Source organism: Helianthus annuus, chromosome 16 (genome assembly GCF_002127325.2).
Source record: "Helianthus annuus cultivar XRQ/B chromosome 16, HanXRQr2.0-SUNRISE, whole genome shotgun sequence".
Taxonomy (NCBI): Eukaryota; Viridiplantae; Streptophyta; class Magnoliopsida; order Asterales; family Asteraceae; genus Helianthus; species Helianthus annuus.
In genome coordinates this window covers 31,804,992-31,822,922 of record NC_035448.2, presented here as the reverse complement: position 1 = coordinate 31,822,922, position 17,931 = coordinate 31,804,992, and the positions used below count along the sequence as shown (strand labels likewise).

Below are 17,931 nucleotides of genomic sequence, written 5' to 3'. Positions count from 1 at the left end.
TGAGTAATAAAAGTTTTGCGAATATCATGTAAACTGTGATGTATAAAAGACAATAATGTAATTGAAAATATTATACTAATTTTATACATTTTGGTATATAGTATAACTAATATTATGCATTTGGTATGTTAAGGTAGATGTTTTTATCAATCTTACGTTAATATTCACAAAATGCGCAATTTAAATAAAAATTATATACTTTATAAAACCATGTTCGCAAAATACACTATTTAAATACAATTAATATTTAACTAGGGATTCAAGTGGATAATGGGTTTTAAACCATAGGGACTCAAAGTAAAGGGATAAATGGACATTATGTTAGTTTAATTAATTGAGTTAGTGGCAGTGACTTTAGTTGTAGAGCTTTTTCAAGATGGGGACTAATGTGTTGAAATTTGCAAAAAATGAACTCAAGCTGACACCACCGCTAAAACACAGGGACGTGAATTGCATTTTACTCTGATGTTAAAAAGAACGATCTTAAAAAACACACATTTTAATAAATATTTTTAAATAACTCTTTTTGATAAATAAGTGTTCTATCAACACCATTTATGAAAAAACTTCGATGTTATAAACCATTTTTTTAACGGCGTACGGTTAGGACGTCGCTAACTGGGTTAGTAGTTAGTATTAATATTCCCTTGTCTGAATTTGAACCCAGGAAAGGGATAGGTGGGAAGTTTTGCTTCTCTTGTAGATCCTGGGTTCAAATCCAGGCAAGGGGATTTTAGTACTAACTATTAATCCTTTTAACGACATTCTAAACGTACGTCGTTAAAAAATAATGAACGATAAAATTTCATTAAACCACAACACTAGGCAGGAACTGGCCTTTACAAACCAAAAATGTTAGAGTAAACTGCAATTTTACCCCCTGGGGTTTAAGCTAATTGGCACTCTGACCCCCTCCCAAGAAAATATTGCTATCTGACCCCCCGACGGTGTTGATCCGTCGCAAGATTACCCCCTCCGTCCATCCAACGTTATTATGACCGTTTGTCTTTGTTGAAATGTCCATTTTACCCTCTCCATCTCCTTCCTCGTCAAATAAAAACCTAGCTTCCTCACTTGGTTCTTCAATCGCTGCTTGTTGTGTGCTCTTCTTCCACCCCCAATTCTTCAATCGCTCTTTAATTCCTTGTTGGTGAAAATGTCTAGCTCTTCTTCCACTGTGCTTCGATCGAAAGAAACAATGGTGAAAACCCAACCCTCAGACATTATCTGTCCGTGTGGTGGGCAAACTGTGTACAAACAGTCAGAAACGAAGGCTAATCCTGGAAGATGGTATCTTCGATGTGTAAGTGAATTCTGTTTTATGCATATTGAAAGTAGTTGTCTGATTATTTATTGAGTTATGGTGTTGATATTGATGTCCGATTATAGATTGGAGGATGTGGATTCCTCAGATGGGCTGATGTTGGGGAAGATCAGGGATGTCCAATTTGTCGTGAGGTAATGCCTGCTTTAATTCAAAGTATCAAAGATAAGGATGAGTTGGCTAAGTGCAAAGACCAATTGGCTCAGTACAAGAATGACGATGTGTTCAAATTGAAGATGTACTTAGGGATTACTTGGGTCTTGATTGTGCTAGTTTATTTGCTTAAGTAGTTAAATGTAGAGAAATTTGATTAGTATTTGTATTTTCACCCTACTTGTAACTGACTTTTCCAGTTATTCCATTGGTAAATTTTCCTTTTTCAAGTTCTTACTGTTTGTTTATATTGGTAGCCTGAATGTAAACCCGTAGCTATTGCTGAGAATGAGAAAGAGAATGATAAGGATGAAGATGTCGTTACAGCTGAAGAACCAGACAGTTATGTATACTTTGAGGATCAAGACTCTGAGGTACTCAGACCTTACTTGGAGCAACAAACAGAGAATGAAAATACATTCGAAGATCTAACAAAAGATTATGACCCTGAAGTGCTGGAACATGCATGGGATTACACTTATTGGGATGAAGAGGATGATTGGTACCACAATCCATATGAAGAGGAGCATGGTTCTGATTCGAACTGGTCTTGTTTGGATGGTTGTCACTGGAAATAGAGTAGAAAGCAACATCTAAATTTGGTGTATGTTGTAATTTGGACCACTAAATTATGGAATTTGCACTAAAGCTTGCAATGTAATCGAATTACTTTCTGTCGAAATTATGTTTGGACACAAATGTGAATTTTCCTAAATGCAGCCATATGAAAAACAACCAAACATTTTCATGACAACATAATAAAGTTACAAACATAGTCATAAATGCAGAAATGAAAACAAACATTGTCTTTAACAAACTCGACAAACATCCATGCAACTACAGATATTAGAAACCATAAAAAACTTCCATCAATCATAAAGATTGTCAATTGGGGAACCTTGAGTGGCAGTGTGTGATTCTTGTGAAGCAGCAGATTGTTCACCCCCTTGTCCTTTGCAGCTCCTGACGTTGTGTCCCAGGTTTCCACATTTACCACACTTGTTGGTGGTTCCCTTTCTGGTCATTTTACCTCGTTTGTCGAACTCCTTCTCAAGCTCTTTTTCCCCAAATGCCTTCTTTCGCTTCTTCTTTGGCCTTCCAACTTATGTATGATGCTTTGGTGGGTTGAGTGTTGTTGGACATTGAGAAGGAGTCCACATCTCCGGCCCATTGATTGGCTCTATGCCATTCTCATACTTTCTTCCATGTTGATAACCAATACACATCCGAAACCCGCTCTTCTGGTATACCAGCATCAATGCTATTCTTTGACATATCCCATATGGCTGCAACAGTATGTTTGCAAGGCATCCCTGTCAAGTCCCACTTCCTGCATGCACAAGTTTTATTTTTAACATTCACAACACACTGTGATCTCGGACCTGTTACTTGATACTTGTCTGTATCAACCATTAAAACAGACATTTCAGATGCCTGTTTCTTGATCCTATCGAAGACCTCAGTGGCATGAGGTGTCAGTGGCCCCATACACTTTGCTTGCAATTTCTTTACATTCACTATCCTCTTGGTCATGTACTCCCTAATGAATTCTAAGCATGTGATAATCGGCTTGTCCCTTGCACCTATGATTTGTCTGTTAAAAACTTCACATATGTTGTTCAGCAACACATCACATTTAGCTTTTCAAGAAAAATATTCTCTTGACCAAGCGGTGTATGGGATCTCATTCAGCCAGTCATACATAGCCCGTTCTGTTGTCTTAATTTCTTCCATAGCCTTGTTAAAGTATGGATTGGAGGTCTTCCTTCCGGCTAACCAAAGCAAATTCTTGTAAACATCTCCTCGCCACTTGGATTTCATGTTCTCATGAATGTGCCTCAAATAAAACTTGTGCTCAACATTAGGAAAAACTGCTAGCATAGCTTGAATCAGACCTTGTAATACAAATTGAAAATATTCCTCTTATTTTTCAAACAAAGTTAAAGGAAAGTTAGGAATTAACATGTAATAATGGATTACCTTCTGTCTGTCGCTGATGAAAGTGAAATAAGAATCAGCCGTGCACCTTAGGTCATCTCTCAAAAGTTGCAAAAACCATTTCCAACTTTGTGTTGTTTCTGCCTCAACAAGAGCATAACAAACTGGATATATGCTATTGTTCCCATCTATACCAACTGCACTCAAGATCTGTCCAGGAATAGGAACTTTCATAAAACAACCATCGACACCCAGCAGTGGTCTTCCAATCATCTTAAATCCTCCCATCATAGATGCAAAACAAACATATATCCTGCGAAACTGCCTTGTAGGACTACCTGGGTTCCAACATGGCTCCATATCTATCTTAATTGTACTACCTGGGTTGGCTTTGAGAAGTTCATCACAGCACGACCTTAGAAGACCATACTGTTCTTGGTAATCACCATAAATCTTGGTAGTTGTTATCCTCTTGGCTCTGAACACCTTATGTAGTGATATTTCTAGCTGATGCTTCCTAAGAAGTTAACTTTGAATTTCTTGAATTGGCATCTCTGGATTGCTTTCAATCATAGGTTAGATCTCCCTGGCAATCAAACTCATTGTGTACAATGATACCTCCCTTGTTGTCAAACAATTATGTTGATTATGAACTGTCTTCACACACCACTTCTCCTTAGCCATCTTCCTTGAGATGTGAACTGCCCAAGTGCAGGTGGGCTGTATGCCTTTTAAGGTGCCTGTATTTTTGCCCTATCTTGTTGATTTTACTATTTTGCCCCTCATCTCCTTTTTTGCAGCACCAAGTAGTGGTGGATTACTACCAAAACACACTACTCTATACCCTAACAACTCGTTTTTTAGGATAAAAACATCCCTCCTAGCCTTAAGAGCATAGTTTTTGACCATCTCGTTCATCTTACTATTGTCATCGATAAGCTGACCAACAAAGAAGGGCACATCATCTGCACCCCTCTCTTTGATAGCAGCCTTCCTTTTCCTCCTTATCTTCCGGGCAACCCTATCTCTAAGTGTTGTATTGTCATCAGACCCACTTTCAAAGTCCTCCAGTGTAACACCTCGAAAAATTTCGTCCAATAATGTCTTGACACGTGTCATAAGGTTCCGGTATGTGAAAATATACTTTAGAGGGACTAAAAGTGACAAACAGTGAAAACTATGGAACGTAAGGGTCCAAAGTGTCAACAATGGAAAAATAGACTCTATGATAACCCTACATAATGTTCATAACCTTAAACGGATGGTTCATGGATCATACGACGTGGAAATTGCACAAAAGTGAGGAATTACAAACTATAGGGGCCAAAAGTGTCAACATGTTGAATTTATACCTCTGAGTGAACTTTTGGCAGACCCGAAGCTTTATAATGCTAAAATATACTCACTAGAATATGTGGTTAAAATTTCGTGAAGTTTCGTCAACGTATGAGAAAGTTATGGCCAAAACCGTACTTGAGGGACTAAAAGCGTCAACGTCGAATTTCATGGCTTTTCGGTTGAGCGCAAAGTTATCCGAGGACATTACCATGTTGGTAAATGTCCTAAGGTTCTTAGAAACCAAGTTTGGGGGTTTACGAGTCAAAATAAGCAGCCGAAACATCGCGTGCAAGTTCAGGGACCAAAGCTGCCAAGTTTGAAACATTTTTGGGCCTGCAGACCCCAGGCGACCCGCCTGGGAATCCTTAGACGGGCCGCGTGAACCCCCCAGCATCAAAAATTCGCGAATTTTGCAAATTTGGTCCGAATTTGAAGTTGTAAACAGCTGTGGCCACCTCCTTTTGCTCCAATAGACTCTCATGCATGCCTAGGACTACAGTGGCCTCCCTCAAACCTCTGAATTCAGCTTTAAAGCAGATCAAAGTTCATTTCTTGGGCATTTGCATTTAGTAACAAGAGCTCTCAACTCGCAAGAACTCTCTCAAGACTTCTGGAGCTAATCTGAACGACAAGGCCACCTCTAAGTGATAACTAAGAATCAATAGGACCTTTGTAAGCTTCTAATTCAGTCTCAAATTCGTTCTTGCTTTGATTATTGCTAAAAGTCAAACTGATTGTTCTTATACTTTGACTTTCTAATTAAACGAGTTTTACTCAGTCATTTCTCAAATTGAAACCAAATATATGTTGGTATTTATGTGGGAAACAAACCCTCAAAAGGGTATTCTCTGATTCCCACTTATTGCATGCTAATTGTCGAGTCAAAGGCATTCTTAAAAAGTCAACAGAAATGGTTTTTGTGAAAAATAGCTTAAATGGTAATGTAAAGGACATGCAATCTGTTTGATCATCATAAATAGCTTTATAATGAATATAAGAATGTGTTTTACCATGATCAACTCGACAATCTTTAGTATAAATACGAATCGGAACCGAAAGTCTTGTAAAACGACTATTTCGTAGATTATCGATTCGGATTCGTACATGCATGATTGAGATCTGTATTGGAGAGTATTTTTTGACCATTTTTATTTTGGTAAAACTCTCTGGAATTTTTGTTGTTTGAGCCTATGCTTAGCCGATTCATTTGCATGTTTCCGATTATGCTTAAAGTTGACTATTTTGCCCTTTGTGATATAAAACGTGATTTTTGGAAAAGTGAAAGAGTAGAAATCTTTATTTCTAATATATAAACTTGCACCGAAAATTTGAGACCAGTTGGTGGTCCAGATTGTGAATTATGGCCGATAGCGTAAAACTATGTTCTTAAGTTTAATAAACGGCGTATTTCGCATATAACCCATTTCTGGCCACGTTTTGATACAAAACTTTTTACCCGCTGATGTTATATAATATTTTGGGATTTTTGATGATTTTTATTTAATTTTTGGCTGGTCGTATCTTAGATCGCTTAGTTATTTCGGTTTATGTCGGTTTTGACCGTTTAGGCCATAAAATGAGTTTTATGCATTCTTTTGACCCGAAACCTTTTCCTACTGATTTTATATGTTAAATAAATTATTTTAAGTATTCTGGAAATATAAAAATCGCAGATTTATTTTGAAAACCCGGAAACGGCGTTAAATCGCATTTTAAGCATTTTTAGCGCATAATAAGCGTTATACTCATTTTAAACATATAAGACTTATACCTACTGATGTAATTAGCATATTTTCATATAATAACAGTAAGTATAAGTATATGAACTCAGATTTCCAGTTTTGGCATTTTTAGCCCTTGTGAATTTACTAAAATACCCCTACGGTGCATAGTTTGATTTTAAATGTTAAGTTTGGTATATGGGTCATACCCTACTGTTATAACATGTTAAATAAAGTATATGTACTGTATAAACCAGACCCGAAACTCAGATTTCTAATTTGACTCTTTTATAATCTTTTAAATGACCAAAATGCTCTTATAAGGCATAAATTGAGTTTAAAATTATTCCGGGCAATATAGAACATAACTTACTGATGTTATATCATATTTAAAGCATATTATCTCAGGGAACTTGCATTTGACTCTTTTGGCTACCCGTAACGCCTTTTTGTGTTCGGTTCGGTTTACGTAACTAGTTTGCGTAAATTGACCGAAACGGGTCAAACGTTATCATTTTTATCTCAAAATCCAGAATGTATTTAGTATACCCATATTATACAAGTATTCAAACTTGTCGGGTCTAAATCACATTCTATCCGGTCTTTCGCTTAATCGTGCGCTTGTACCGTATCGTCCATAAAACTAACCGGTCTTAGCTAAAGCTTAAATAAAAGACCCGTTAGGAATCTAATAGGTTATTATAAACCTTTGTTCCAGATTAGGAGGCCCAGTAAAAGCTACCTACACTTACTATTTGTGATTCATACTTGCTCAGGTAAATACATTTTGACTTATTTTCCCTATACGGGCTTGGGGTACGGTATTTAAAATACCGCTTGATCGGGCGCACAAGTCCTGCACCTTATGGGTGTACAGTCTTGAATAGCTTATGCGACTCGTTTAAACAGTATTGTCTTACTTTAGGCTTTGGGGGTTATTGACCGTGTCCCGGATATCCTTGGCATTATCTTACGAGATGGCCACGACCAGAGCACGGGGTGTAGGCGTACACCCGGCGTGTATAACTCTTTAATGTGGTGTGTTATTTAACCTTTAGCCCGGACAGCAGATCCCGGGCCACCATAAGTACGGGTACATGTAAATCGTTCACAAGTTTATATTGCATAATTATCCCAAGTTAATAAAAATATTTATGCCTTGTGCATTTAAATCAATTTTCAATCATTTTTAAAATGAGTCAGTCGAATTGTATTTACCAGTGTAAACTGACGTATTTTTCCCAAAAGGTTAAGTGCAGGTACTATACGAAATAGGCTGGCTGTTTCCTAAGAGCGTCCACTATAGTCTCGCAAGCTCGGACGACAAATAACTGTTGAACAATTTTATCTTATTTTTATTTGATCCGCCTGTGGATCCGTTTCAACTACTTATGATGTTTATTATGTCATTTTAATTAAAGTTGAAATGTATCTATTCTGCTTCCGCGGTGCATTATTATATTGTGTTGTTTGTCTATGACGATGCCAACTACGTCACTGTACCCCACACCGGGCCCACCGGTGACACGTGGAAATCGGGGTGTGACAGGTTGGTATCAGAGCCAATGCTGAGTGAATTAAACACTAGTCCTTTGTGTTTAATCTCAGTTACACAATTGCACAATCCTCGATTTTCGAGTCTAGACAATGAACTTAGGAAATGTTCGACATTTCGTTTATTTTATCATTATTTTTATTATTAGCTTTGTCTTATATATTTTGTTGTGCAACTTGTTTAATTTTTGACAGGTTCATCATGCCGCCACGTATGCGAGGACGAGGAGGATTCGCCACATCGCACGATCATGAGGCAGGACCCTCACACAGGCGAGCCCCATCAGCTTCGCACAACACCGCAGCCAACGATCTTTGGAGATCATTTGCCGAGCCAGCCAGGCACTCGGTATCTGCGAGCACTTCGCCATCACTACCCCAGTCATTTGGGCCCCACTCGGAAAATGGGCCCCATGGTTCCCATGGATCTTATATACCTCTTCATCAGTCACCTCACCACTACCCAGCACCAGTTTATCAGGGCCTATACAACCCTGACGCTTTCTTGGATGAGTCGGTGGGTCATAACCCACTAGGACCGGAAGACCACTTCTCTGGTGGTCACGAGATGGAGGTTGACGAGGACACGGACCCTTCACTGCCACCGTCAGGTACGCCCAACCATCCCATCGAGATATCGGATGGGTCACCATTTAGGGGATCACCCTACAATGGTGTTGATAGCTTTGAGGAGAAGTTCAGGCAGCACGATTGGTATTACACCCCCAGCCACCACAACTCTCCGATGCTCCAGTCTCGCCATGGTTCGCCGGTGCACTCGCAGCACCACTCTCAGCAGCAGCAGCTTCAGCAGCCGCCCTTGCAGCAGGACCTATCTGAGGCCCTCTGGCGCGACGTGATCACTCCGTCGCCACCGCCACCACCAGTTTTGCCTCCTCCGCCTCAGAGGCCACGGAGGAATGCGCGTATGTCTACGCGAGGAGGGATTCGCATTGGTACCCCTCCACACATTGGTAGCAGCCGCTACTCACCTCTTCGTGAGGAGTCCGAGATGGGGGAGTCTCCGCATCCCGTTTCGGAGGTCACTTCTGCGCTGATTCTGCCTCTGCCGCCGCAGAACTTCGGAGAGTCGATTCCGGCTTACGCCAGCGCAGCGCAGTTCAACCCGTTTGAGCCGACTTTCCCTCCCGATTATGATTATACGGGAGATCCCTATTGGTTAGCCTCAGGCTACAACCCTCTCAACCAGGAGAGTACATTCGGAGGTCCCTGGGCTACGGGACCATCAGCTTTTGGTTTCCCACCGCAGGGCTACCAGCAGCCATTGCAGCCACAGCAGTACCAGCCACCACCGCCGGCACCTATGATGTCGCCACCGCAGGTTCAGGAAATCCTGCAAGGAATAAACAATGTACGACGTGATTTGCAACATGAGATGCGAGCTGATCGCCGACGCAACGATGGCATGTTCAAGAAGATGTTTGATTTGCTCAAGGGTAAGAGTAAGAAGGATCGTTAAATCCTTTGTTGTTAGCTCTTTTACTCATGTCCCTGCGTGGACATTTATTCCTGTATTCTACCCCTGCGTGGGTATATTTCCTTTATTCTACCCCTGCGTGGGTATGTTATTCTGTTAACCCCTGCGTGGGTTTGTTTTGTTTTAATTGTTGTTGTCGTTATTTGTTTAGCCCCTGCGCGGGCATGTTATTCATGTTATTTGAATTAAAGTCCCGTTTAGGGCAAAGATGTACTAGTTACTTTATTTAAAAATTTGAAATGGTTAATTTGAATTTCTCATTTTATTTATGTGCATGAATATAGTATTCAAATAAATGGAAAATATCAATTTTTATTTGATTTGCCATTCTCTTTATAAGAATCTTAGTAAGGTAGAACCTAGCTTGAATGCCTTATTAACAGGCCTAGCCAATATGGTAAAACCTGGTTGAAAAGATTCAAATCTCTGTTAACATCTGAAAACATGTTAACATTCCTGGCCAAGCGTGATCTGTAAAATCACACAAGCCACCCTTTTTAATAAATTATCTACAGATTATATCTGTACACAAGTCTGTTTATGACTTGATACCTACGGGTTATGACTATGTCATATAGTGGCAGTTGTGGTTTATGACTCTCTGTCTAGTAAAGGATTATTTGTTTAATTATACAATTTCTAATCCTATAAAAATCTAAATTTATAATTTAGTAAGTTGTCCAAAGTGACTAGGCCTATTGTGCCAATATATATTTCATTCCATAATATAGTTGCTAATAAAAGCCCTGAATGAAATTAAATAAATTAACTATTATGATTCTTAATATCATGGTTAATAAATCGTCTAGAACGATAATACTGTTAGGTTTCTAAATGAGACCTTGTCCTTTTATGTAGCTTAAAGCTACAATGGCCAAATCGGAGGAGACCAACAGTCATTCTGGAGAACACCCAGATAATACCAGGATTCACGTCACTGGTGAAGAATTGCAAGCACTGATAGATAACGCTGTTGCCAAAGCTATGGATAGGCAATTCAGGGAATCTAGCGGTACTCGGAGTAGGACCCGAACAGTATCGCACGTAAAGCCCAAGACTCATTCTGAGGCTCATAGTAAGCCACCTTCTAAAAAGAGTGAGCCGAAGAAAGATGAGGATGATAATCACTCCTCCAACCACAGCAGTATTCCTAAGCAAGAAGTCAAGCTGAAGCATGATACGCACAGCAAGTCCTGTACGTACAAATATTTCGTATCTTGCAAACCCAGAGATTTTACTGGGGAAAAAGGAGCAGTAGATTGCATGACGTGGATTGATGAGATGGATACTGTGGTTGATATCAGCGGGTGTGCTGATAGGGACGTCGTGAAGTACGTGTCCCAGTCGTTCAAGGGAGATGCGTTAGCATGGTGGAAGTCACTCCTACAAGCTGCCGGTAAGGCCACACTGTACGGTTTGTCATGGGAACAGTTTGTGGCCCTGATCAAAGAGAATTTCTGCCCGCAGCATGAGGTCGAAAGAATTGAATCGGATTTCGTATCTCTGGTTATGAAGAATCTCGATTGTCAAGCGTATCTTACTACGTTCAACACTTTATCTCGGTTAGTGCCTTATCTGGTGACCCCGGAGCCGCGAAGGATTGCTCGATTTATTGGGGGTCTGGCACCAGAGATAAAGGCAAGCGTCAAGGCTTCAAGGCCTACTACATTTAGATCAGTAGCTGATCTATCCCTCTCCCTCACTCAAGATGTTGTCAGATTGAGAGCTATGAAGAGCTCAGGGGAGAACAAAAGGAAGCGTGAGGATGACACCTAACGAAGATCTGAGAAACGACACAAGGGAAACAACGACCATAGGAAAGGGTCGGGGTTCAAGAAAGGAGATCAGTCGGGTGAAAAACCCAGATGCAAGAACTGCAAAAGACACCATTTTGGGAAGTGTCGTTTAGAAGCAAAATCCCAGTCTTCCGAGAAACGTTGCGGAATCTGCAAGTCCACAGATCATAAAGCTGTGGATTGCAAGAAAATGAAGGATGCAACTTGTTTTGGTTGCAACGAGAAAGGGCACATTCGGCCAAATTGCCCAAAGAATGCAAAGAAAGCTGACGACGGGAAGAAGACTAATGCGAGAGTCTTCAGAATGGACGCCAAGGAAGCAGTTCTAGACGAAAACGTCATTACAGGTACGTTTCTTGTAAATGATGTTTTTGCTAGAGTCTTGTTTGATTCAGGAGCTGATAAGTCATTTGTAGATGATAAGTTTTGTAAATTGTTAAACCTTCCTGTTAAAACCTTAAGTGTGAGATATGAGGTGGAATTAGCCGATGGAACCATAGAAACCGCCTCGACTGTTCTAGATGGATGTGTTATATCCATTAGGAATCATTCTTTCCCGTTATCCTTGCTTCCCTTTAAGCTAGCTGGATTCGACATAGTGATAGGCATGGATTGGTTATCGAGTAACCAAGCCCAGATTCTGTGCAACAGAAAGCAAGTAATAGTTAAGACTCCGTCTGGTGAGCCACTTACTATTCAAGGAGACACCCAGCATGGATTGTCGGAGCAAGTGTCCATGCTCAAGGCATCCAGATGCATGCAGAAATGATGTGTCATTTATATGGCACAAGTTACCATTGATGAGCCGAAGCCGAAGATTGAAGATATCCCTGTTATCTCAGAATACCCTGAAGTATTCCCTGAAGAACTACCCGGATTGCCACCGGATAGGCAAGTAGAGTTTCGGATAGACATCATTCCAGGCGCTGCGCCTGTAGCAAGAGCACCATACAGATTGGCACCAACGGAGATGAAGGAGTTGAGGACGCAGTTGGATGATTTGTTAGCTAAAGGTTTTATTAGACCTAGCTCGTCTCCTTGGGGAGCGCCAATCTTGTTCGTTAAGAAGAAGGATGGATCGATGCGTCTGTGCATCGATTACCGTGAGCTTAACAAGGTCACTATCAAGAATAGATATCCGTTACCCAGGATCGACGATCTGTTCGATCAGTTGCAGGGAGCAAGCTATTTCTCCAAGATTGACCTAAGGTCAGGTTATCATCAGTTGAAAGTCAAGGAGGAAGACGTACACAAGACAGCGTTTAGGACTCGTTATGGACATTACGAGTTCCTAGTGATGCCTTTTGGGCTCACTAACGCACCAGCCGCATTCATGGATCTCATGAATCGTGTCTGCAAGCCCTATCTAGATAAATTCGTCATCGTCTTTATTGATGACATCCTTATCTACTCGAAGAGCCAAGCTGACCATGAGAAACACCTTCGTTGTATTCTCAAACTTCTGCATCAAGAGAAGCTTTATGCCAAATTTTCGAAGTGTGAATTTTGGCTTCGAGAAGTCCAATTCCTTGGACATGTAGTAAGTGAGCGTGGTATCCAAGTAGATCCCGCTAAAGTAGAAGCAGTCATGAACTGGCAGGAGCCGAAGACTCCTACCGAGATTCGCAGTTTCCTCGTATTGGCAGGATACTATAGGCGATTTATCGAGAACTTTTCGAGGATTGCTGCGCCCCTAACGTCGTTGACTCGTAAGAAGATTAAGTTTGATTGGGGCCCTAAGCAGCAGGAATCCTTCGACATCCTGAAGAAGAAGTTGAGCAATGCGCCAGTGTTGACATTGCCCGATGGCATAGAAGATTTCATAGTATATTGCGATGCATCGCACACTGGTATGGGCTGTGTGCTCATGCAGAGAGGCAAAGTCATTGCCTACGCTTCTCGCCAGCTAAAGGTGCACGAGAAGAACTACACCACCCACGATTTGGAATTGGGTGCAGTTGTATTTGCTTTGAAGCTATGGAGACATTACTTGTATGGAACCAAGTGTATTATTTATTCGGATCACAAGAGTCTTCAGCACTTGTTCAATCAGAAAGAATTGAACTTGCGTCAAAGGCGATGGATGGAAACTCTCAATGACTATGACTGCGAGATAAGATACCATCCAGGCAAGGCAAATGTAGTTGCCGACGCTTTAAGCAGAAAGGAAAGGGTGAAACCGATCAGAATCAATGCCAAGCGCATTGAAATAAGAAATAATTTGAATGAAAGGGTGTTAGCTGCACAGAAGGAAGCTGTGTTGGAAGCTAACTATCCTGCAGAGAAGTTAGGAGTTACTGAGGAGCAGTTATCCTACGACAAAGATGGAATGCTACGACTAAACGGACGAATATGGGTTCCAGTTTATGGAGGACTTCGGGATGTTATCCTCCAGGAAGCCCACAGCTCTAAATATTCCGTTCATCCTGGAGCTGATAAGATGTACCAGGATTTGAAAGCAAACTACTGGTGGATTGGTTTGAAAAAGTCAGTAGCTGAGCATGTAGCTAAATGTTTGACTTGTGCGCAAGTCAAAGCTGAGCATCAGAAGCCGTCAGGTTTGCTTCAACAACCTGAAATTCCCAAGTGGAAATGGGAAATGGTGACAATGGATTTCATCACCAAGTTGCCGAAGACGAAAAAGGGAAATGATACCATATGGGTCATAGTAGATAGACTGACTAAGTCAGCTCATTTTCTACCCATCAAGGAGACGTATAGCTCTGATATGTTAGCTCAATTATACGTCGATAAGATAGTAGCGCTACATGGTATACCTATATCTATTATCTCCGATAGAGATACTAGATATACGTCGCATTTTTGGAAGAGTTTCCAACAATCGTTGGGCACTCGTTTGAATTTTAGTACGGCTTATCATCCTCAGACCGATGGTCAGAGTGAGCGTACTATTCAAACTTTGGAAGACATGCTACGTGCATGTGCGATCGACTTGGGTGGTAGTTGGGATAAGAACCTACCACTGATTGAATTCTCCTACAACAATAGCTACCATTCCAGCATAAAAGCTGCGCCTTTTGAGGCCCTATACGGTAGGAAGTGTAGATCGCCCATTTGTTGGGCAGAAGTTGGAGATGTCCAGTTGTCAGGACCAGATATCGTCTTTGAGATGACAGACAAGATCGTTCAGATTCGCGATCGTTTGAAAGCTGCCAGGGATAGGCAGAAAAGTTATGCGGACCCTAAGCGCAAAGACTTTCACTTTGATGTAGGTGATAAGGTATTGCTTAAAGTATCGCCCTGGAAGGGTGTGATGCGATTTGGAAAGAAAGGCAAGCTAAGCCCGAGATACATAGGACCTTTCGAGATTATCGAACGTGTCGGGTCAGTCGCTTACAAGTTAAACTTGCCTGAAGAGCTTAGCGCTATTCATAATGTGTTCCACATCTGTAATTTGAAGAAGTGTTTCGCTGACGAATCACTGGTTATACCGCATACAGATATACACATAGACGAAAGTCTGAAATTCGTAGAAAAACCTTTGTCAATTGAGGATCGACAGGTGAAAAAGCTTCGAAGGAAGCACGTGCCTATTGTTAAGGTCAAATGGGATGCCCGTAGAGGTCCCGAATACACGTGGGAAGTGGAATCCACGATGCAAGAGAAATATCCCCATTTGTTTCAATAAATCTCGAGGGCGAGATTTCTTTTAAGGGGGTGAGGATGTAACACCTCGAAAAATTTCGTCCAATAATGTCTTGACACGTGTCATAAGGTTCCGGTATGTGAAAATATACTTTAGAGGGACTAAAAGTGACAAACAGTGAAAACTATGGAACGTAAGGGTCCAAAGTGTCAACAATGGAAAAATAGACTCTATGATAACCCTACATAATGTTCATAACCTTAAACGGATGGTTCATGGATCATACGACGCGAAAATTGCACAAAAGTGAGGAATTACAAACTATAGGGGCCAAAAGTGTCAACATGTTGAATTTATACCTCTGAGTGAACTTTTGGCAGACCCGAAGCTTTATAATGCTAAAATATACTCACTAGAATATGTGGTTAAAATTTCGTGAAGTTTCGTCAACGTATGAGAAAGTTATGGCCAAAACCGTACTTGTGGGACTAAAAGCGTCAACGTCGAATTTCATGGCTTTTCGGTTGAGCGCAAAGTTATCCGAGGACATTACCATGTTGGTAAATGTCCTAAGGTTCTTAGAAACCAAGTTTGGGGGTTTACGAGTCAAAATAAGCAGCCGAAACATCGCGTGCAAGTTCAGGGACCAAAGCTGCCAAGTTTGAAACATTTTTGGGCCTGCAGACCCCAGGCGACCCGCCTGGGAATCCTTAGGCGGGCCGCGTGAACCCCCCAGCATCAGAAATTCGCGAATTTTGCAAATTTGGTCCGAATTTGAAGTTGTAAACAGCTGTGGCCACCTCCTTTTGCTCCAATAGACTCTCATGCATGCCTAGGACTACAGTGGCCTCCCTCAAACCTCTGAATTCAGCTTTAAAGCAGATCAAAGTTCATTTCTTGGGCATTTGCATTTAGTAACAAGAGCTCTCAACTCGCAAGAACTCTCTCAAGACTTCTGGAGCTAATCTGAACGACAAGGCCACCTCTAAGTGATAACTAAGCATCAATAGGACCTTTGTAAGCTTCTAATTCAGTCTCAAATTCGTTCTTGCTTTGATTATTGCTAAAAGTCAAACTGATTGTTCTTATACTTTGACTTTCTGATTAAACGAGTTTTACTCAGTCATTTCTCAAATTGAAACCAAATATATGTTGGTATTTATGTGGGAAACAAACCCTCAAAAGGGTATTCTCTGATTCCCACTTATTGCATGCTAATTGTCGAGTCAAAGGCATTCTTAAAAAGTCAACAGAAATGGTTTTTGTGAAAAATAGCTTAAATGGTAATGTAAAGGACATGCAATCTGTTTGATCATCATAAATAGCTTTATAATGAATATAAGAATGTGTTTTACCATGATCAACTCGACAATCTTTAGTATAAATACGAATCGGAACCGAAAGTCTTGTAAAACGACTATTTCGTAGACTATCGATTCGGATTCGTACATGCATGATTGAGATCTGTATTGGAGAGTATTTTTTGACCATTTTTATTTTGGTAAAACTCTCTGGAATTTTTGTTGTTTGAGCCTATGCTTAGCCGATTCATTTGCATGTTTCCGATTATGCTTAAAGTTGACTATTTTGCCCTTTGTGATATAAAACGTGATTTTTGGAAAAGTGAAAGAGTAGAAATCTTTATTTCTAATATATAAACTTGCACCGAAAATTTGAGACCAGTTGGTGGTCCAGATTGTGAATTATGGCCGATAGCGTAAAACTATGTTCTTATGTTTAATAAACGACGTATTTCGCATATAACCCATTTCTGGCCACGTTTTGATACAAAACTTTTTACCCGCTGATGTTATATAATATTTTGGGATTTTTGATGATTTTTATTTAATTTTTGGCTGGTCGTATCTTAGATCGCTTAGTTATTTCGGTTTATGTCGGTTTTGACCGTTTAGGCCATAAAATGAGTTTTATGCATTCTTTTGACCCGAAACCTTTTCCTACTGATTTTATATGTTAAATAAATTATTTTAAGTATTCTGGAAATATAAAAATCCCAGATTTATTTTGAAAACCCGGAAACGGCGTTAAATCGTATTTTAAGCATTTTTAGCGCATAATAAGCGTTATACTCATTTTAAACATATAAGACTTATACCTACTGATGTAATTAGCATATTTTCATAATAACAGTAAGTATAAGTATATGAACTCAGATTTCCAGTTTTGGCATTTTTAGCCCTTGTGAATTTACTAAAATACCCCTACGGTGCATAGTTTGATTTTAAATGTTAAGTTTGGTATATGGGTCATACCCTACTGTTATAACATGTTAAATAAAGTATATGTACTGTATAAACCAGACCCGAAACTCAGATTTCTAATTTGACTCTTTTATAATCTTTTAAATGACCAAAATGCCCTTATAAGGCATAAATTGAGTTTAAAATTATTCCGGGCAATATAGAACATAACTTACTGATGTTATATCATATTTAAAGCATATTATCTCAGGGAACTTGCATTTGACTCTTTTGGCTACCCGTAACGCCTTTTTGTGTTCGGTTCGGTTTACGTAACTAGTTTGCGTAAATTGACCGAAACGGGTCAAACGTTATCATTTTTATCTCAAAATCCAGAATGTATTTAGTATACCCATATTATACAAGTATTCAAACTTGTCGGGTCTAAATCACATTCTATCCGGTCTTTCGCTTAATCGTGCGCTTGTACCGTATCGTCCATAAAACTAACCGGTCTTAGCTAAAGCTTAAATAAAAGACCCGTTAGGAATCTAATAGGTTATTATAAACCTTTGTTCCAGATTAGGAGGCCCAGTAAAAGCTACCTACACTTACTATTTGTGATTCATACTTGCTCAGGTAAATACATTTTGACTTATTTTCCCTATACGGGCTTGGGGTACGGTATTTAAAATACCGCTTGATCGGGCGCACAAGTCCTGCACCTTATGGGTGTACAGTCTTGAATAGCTTATGCGACTCGTTTAAACAGTCTTGTCTTACTTTAGGCTTTGGGGGGTT

At 40.1% G+C, this 17,931-nt stretch overlaps 1 protein-coding gene across 1 annotated transcript; it reads right to left on the bottom strand.

The window, feature by feature from the left end:
* Positions 1-2,668: 2,668 nt before the first annotated feature.
* Positions 2,669-3,775, bottom strand: LOC110919170. The gene is made up of 4 exons (XM_022163447.1): positions 3,458-3,775; positions 3,180-3,397; positions 2,874-3,071; positions 2,669-2,807 (listed from the first exon to the last, which is right to left on the bottom strand). Exons 1-4 carry the CDS (start codon positions 3,773-3,775, stop codon positions 2,669-2,671), a joined length of 873 nt encoding a protein of 290 aa, XP_022019139.1.
* Between the last annotated feature and the right edge of the window lie 14,156 nt (positions 3,776-17,931).

Bases quoted from the DNA above. Each gene is read 5' to 3' on its own strand.
- LOC110919170 (XM_022163447.1), bottom strand. From the start codon at position 3,775: ATGGAGCCATGTTGGAACCCAGGTAGTCCTACAAGGCAGTTTCGCAGG. The intron at 3,398-3,457 runs GTAATCCATTAT...GAAAAATAAGAG, and splicing joins TCATCAGCGACAGACAGAAG to GAATATTTTCAATTTGTATT. The intron at 3,072-3,179 runs GTATGACTGGCT...AGTTTTTAACAG, and splicing joins AAGACAACAGAACGGGCTAT to ACAAATCATAGGTGCAAGGG.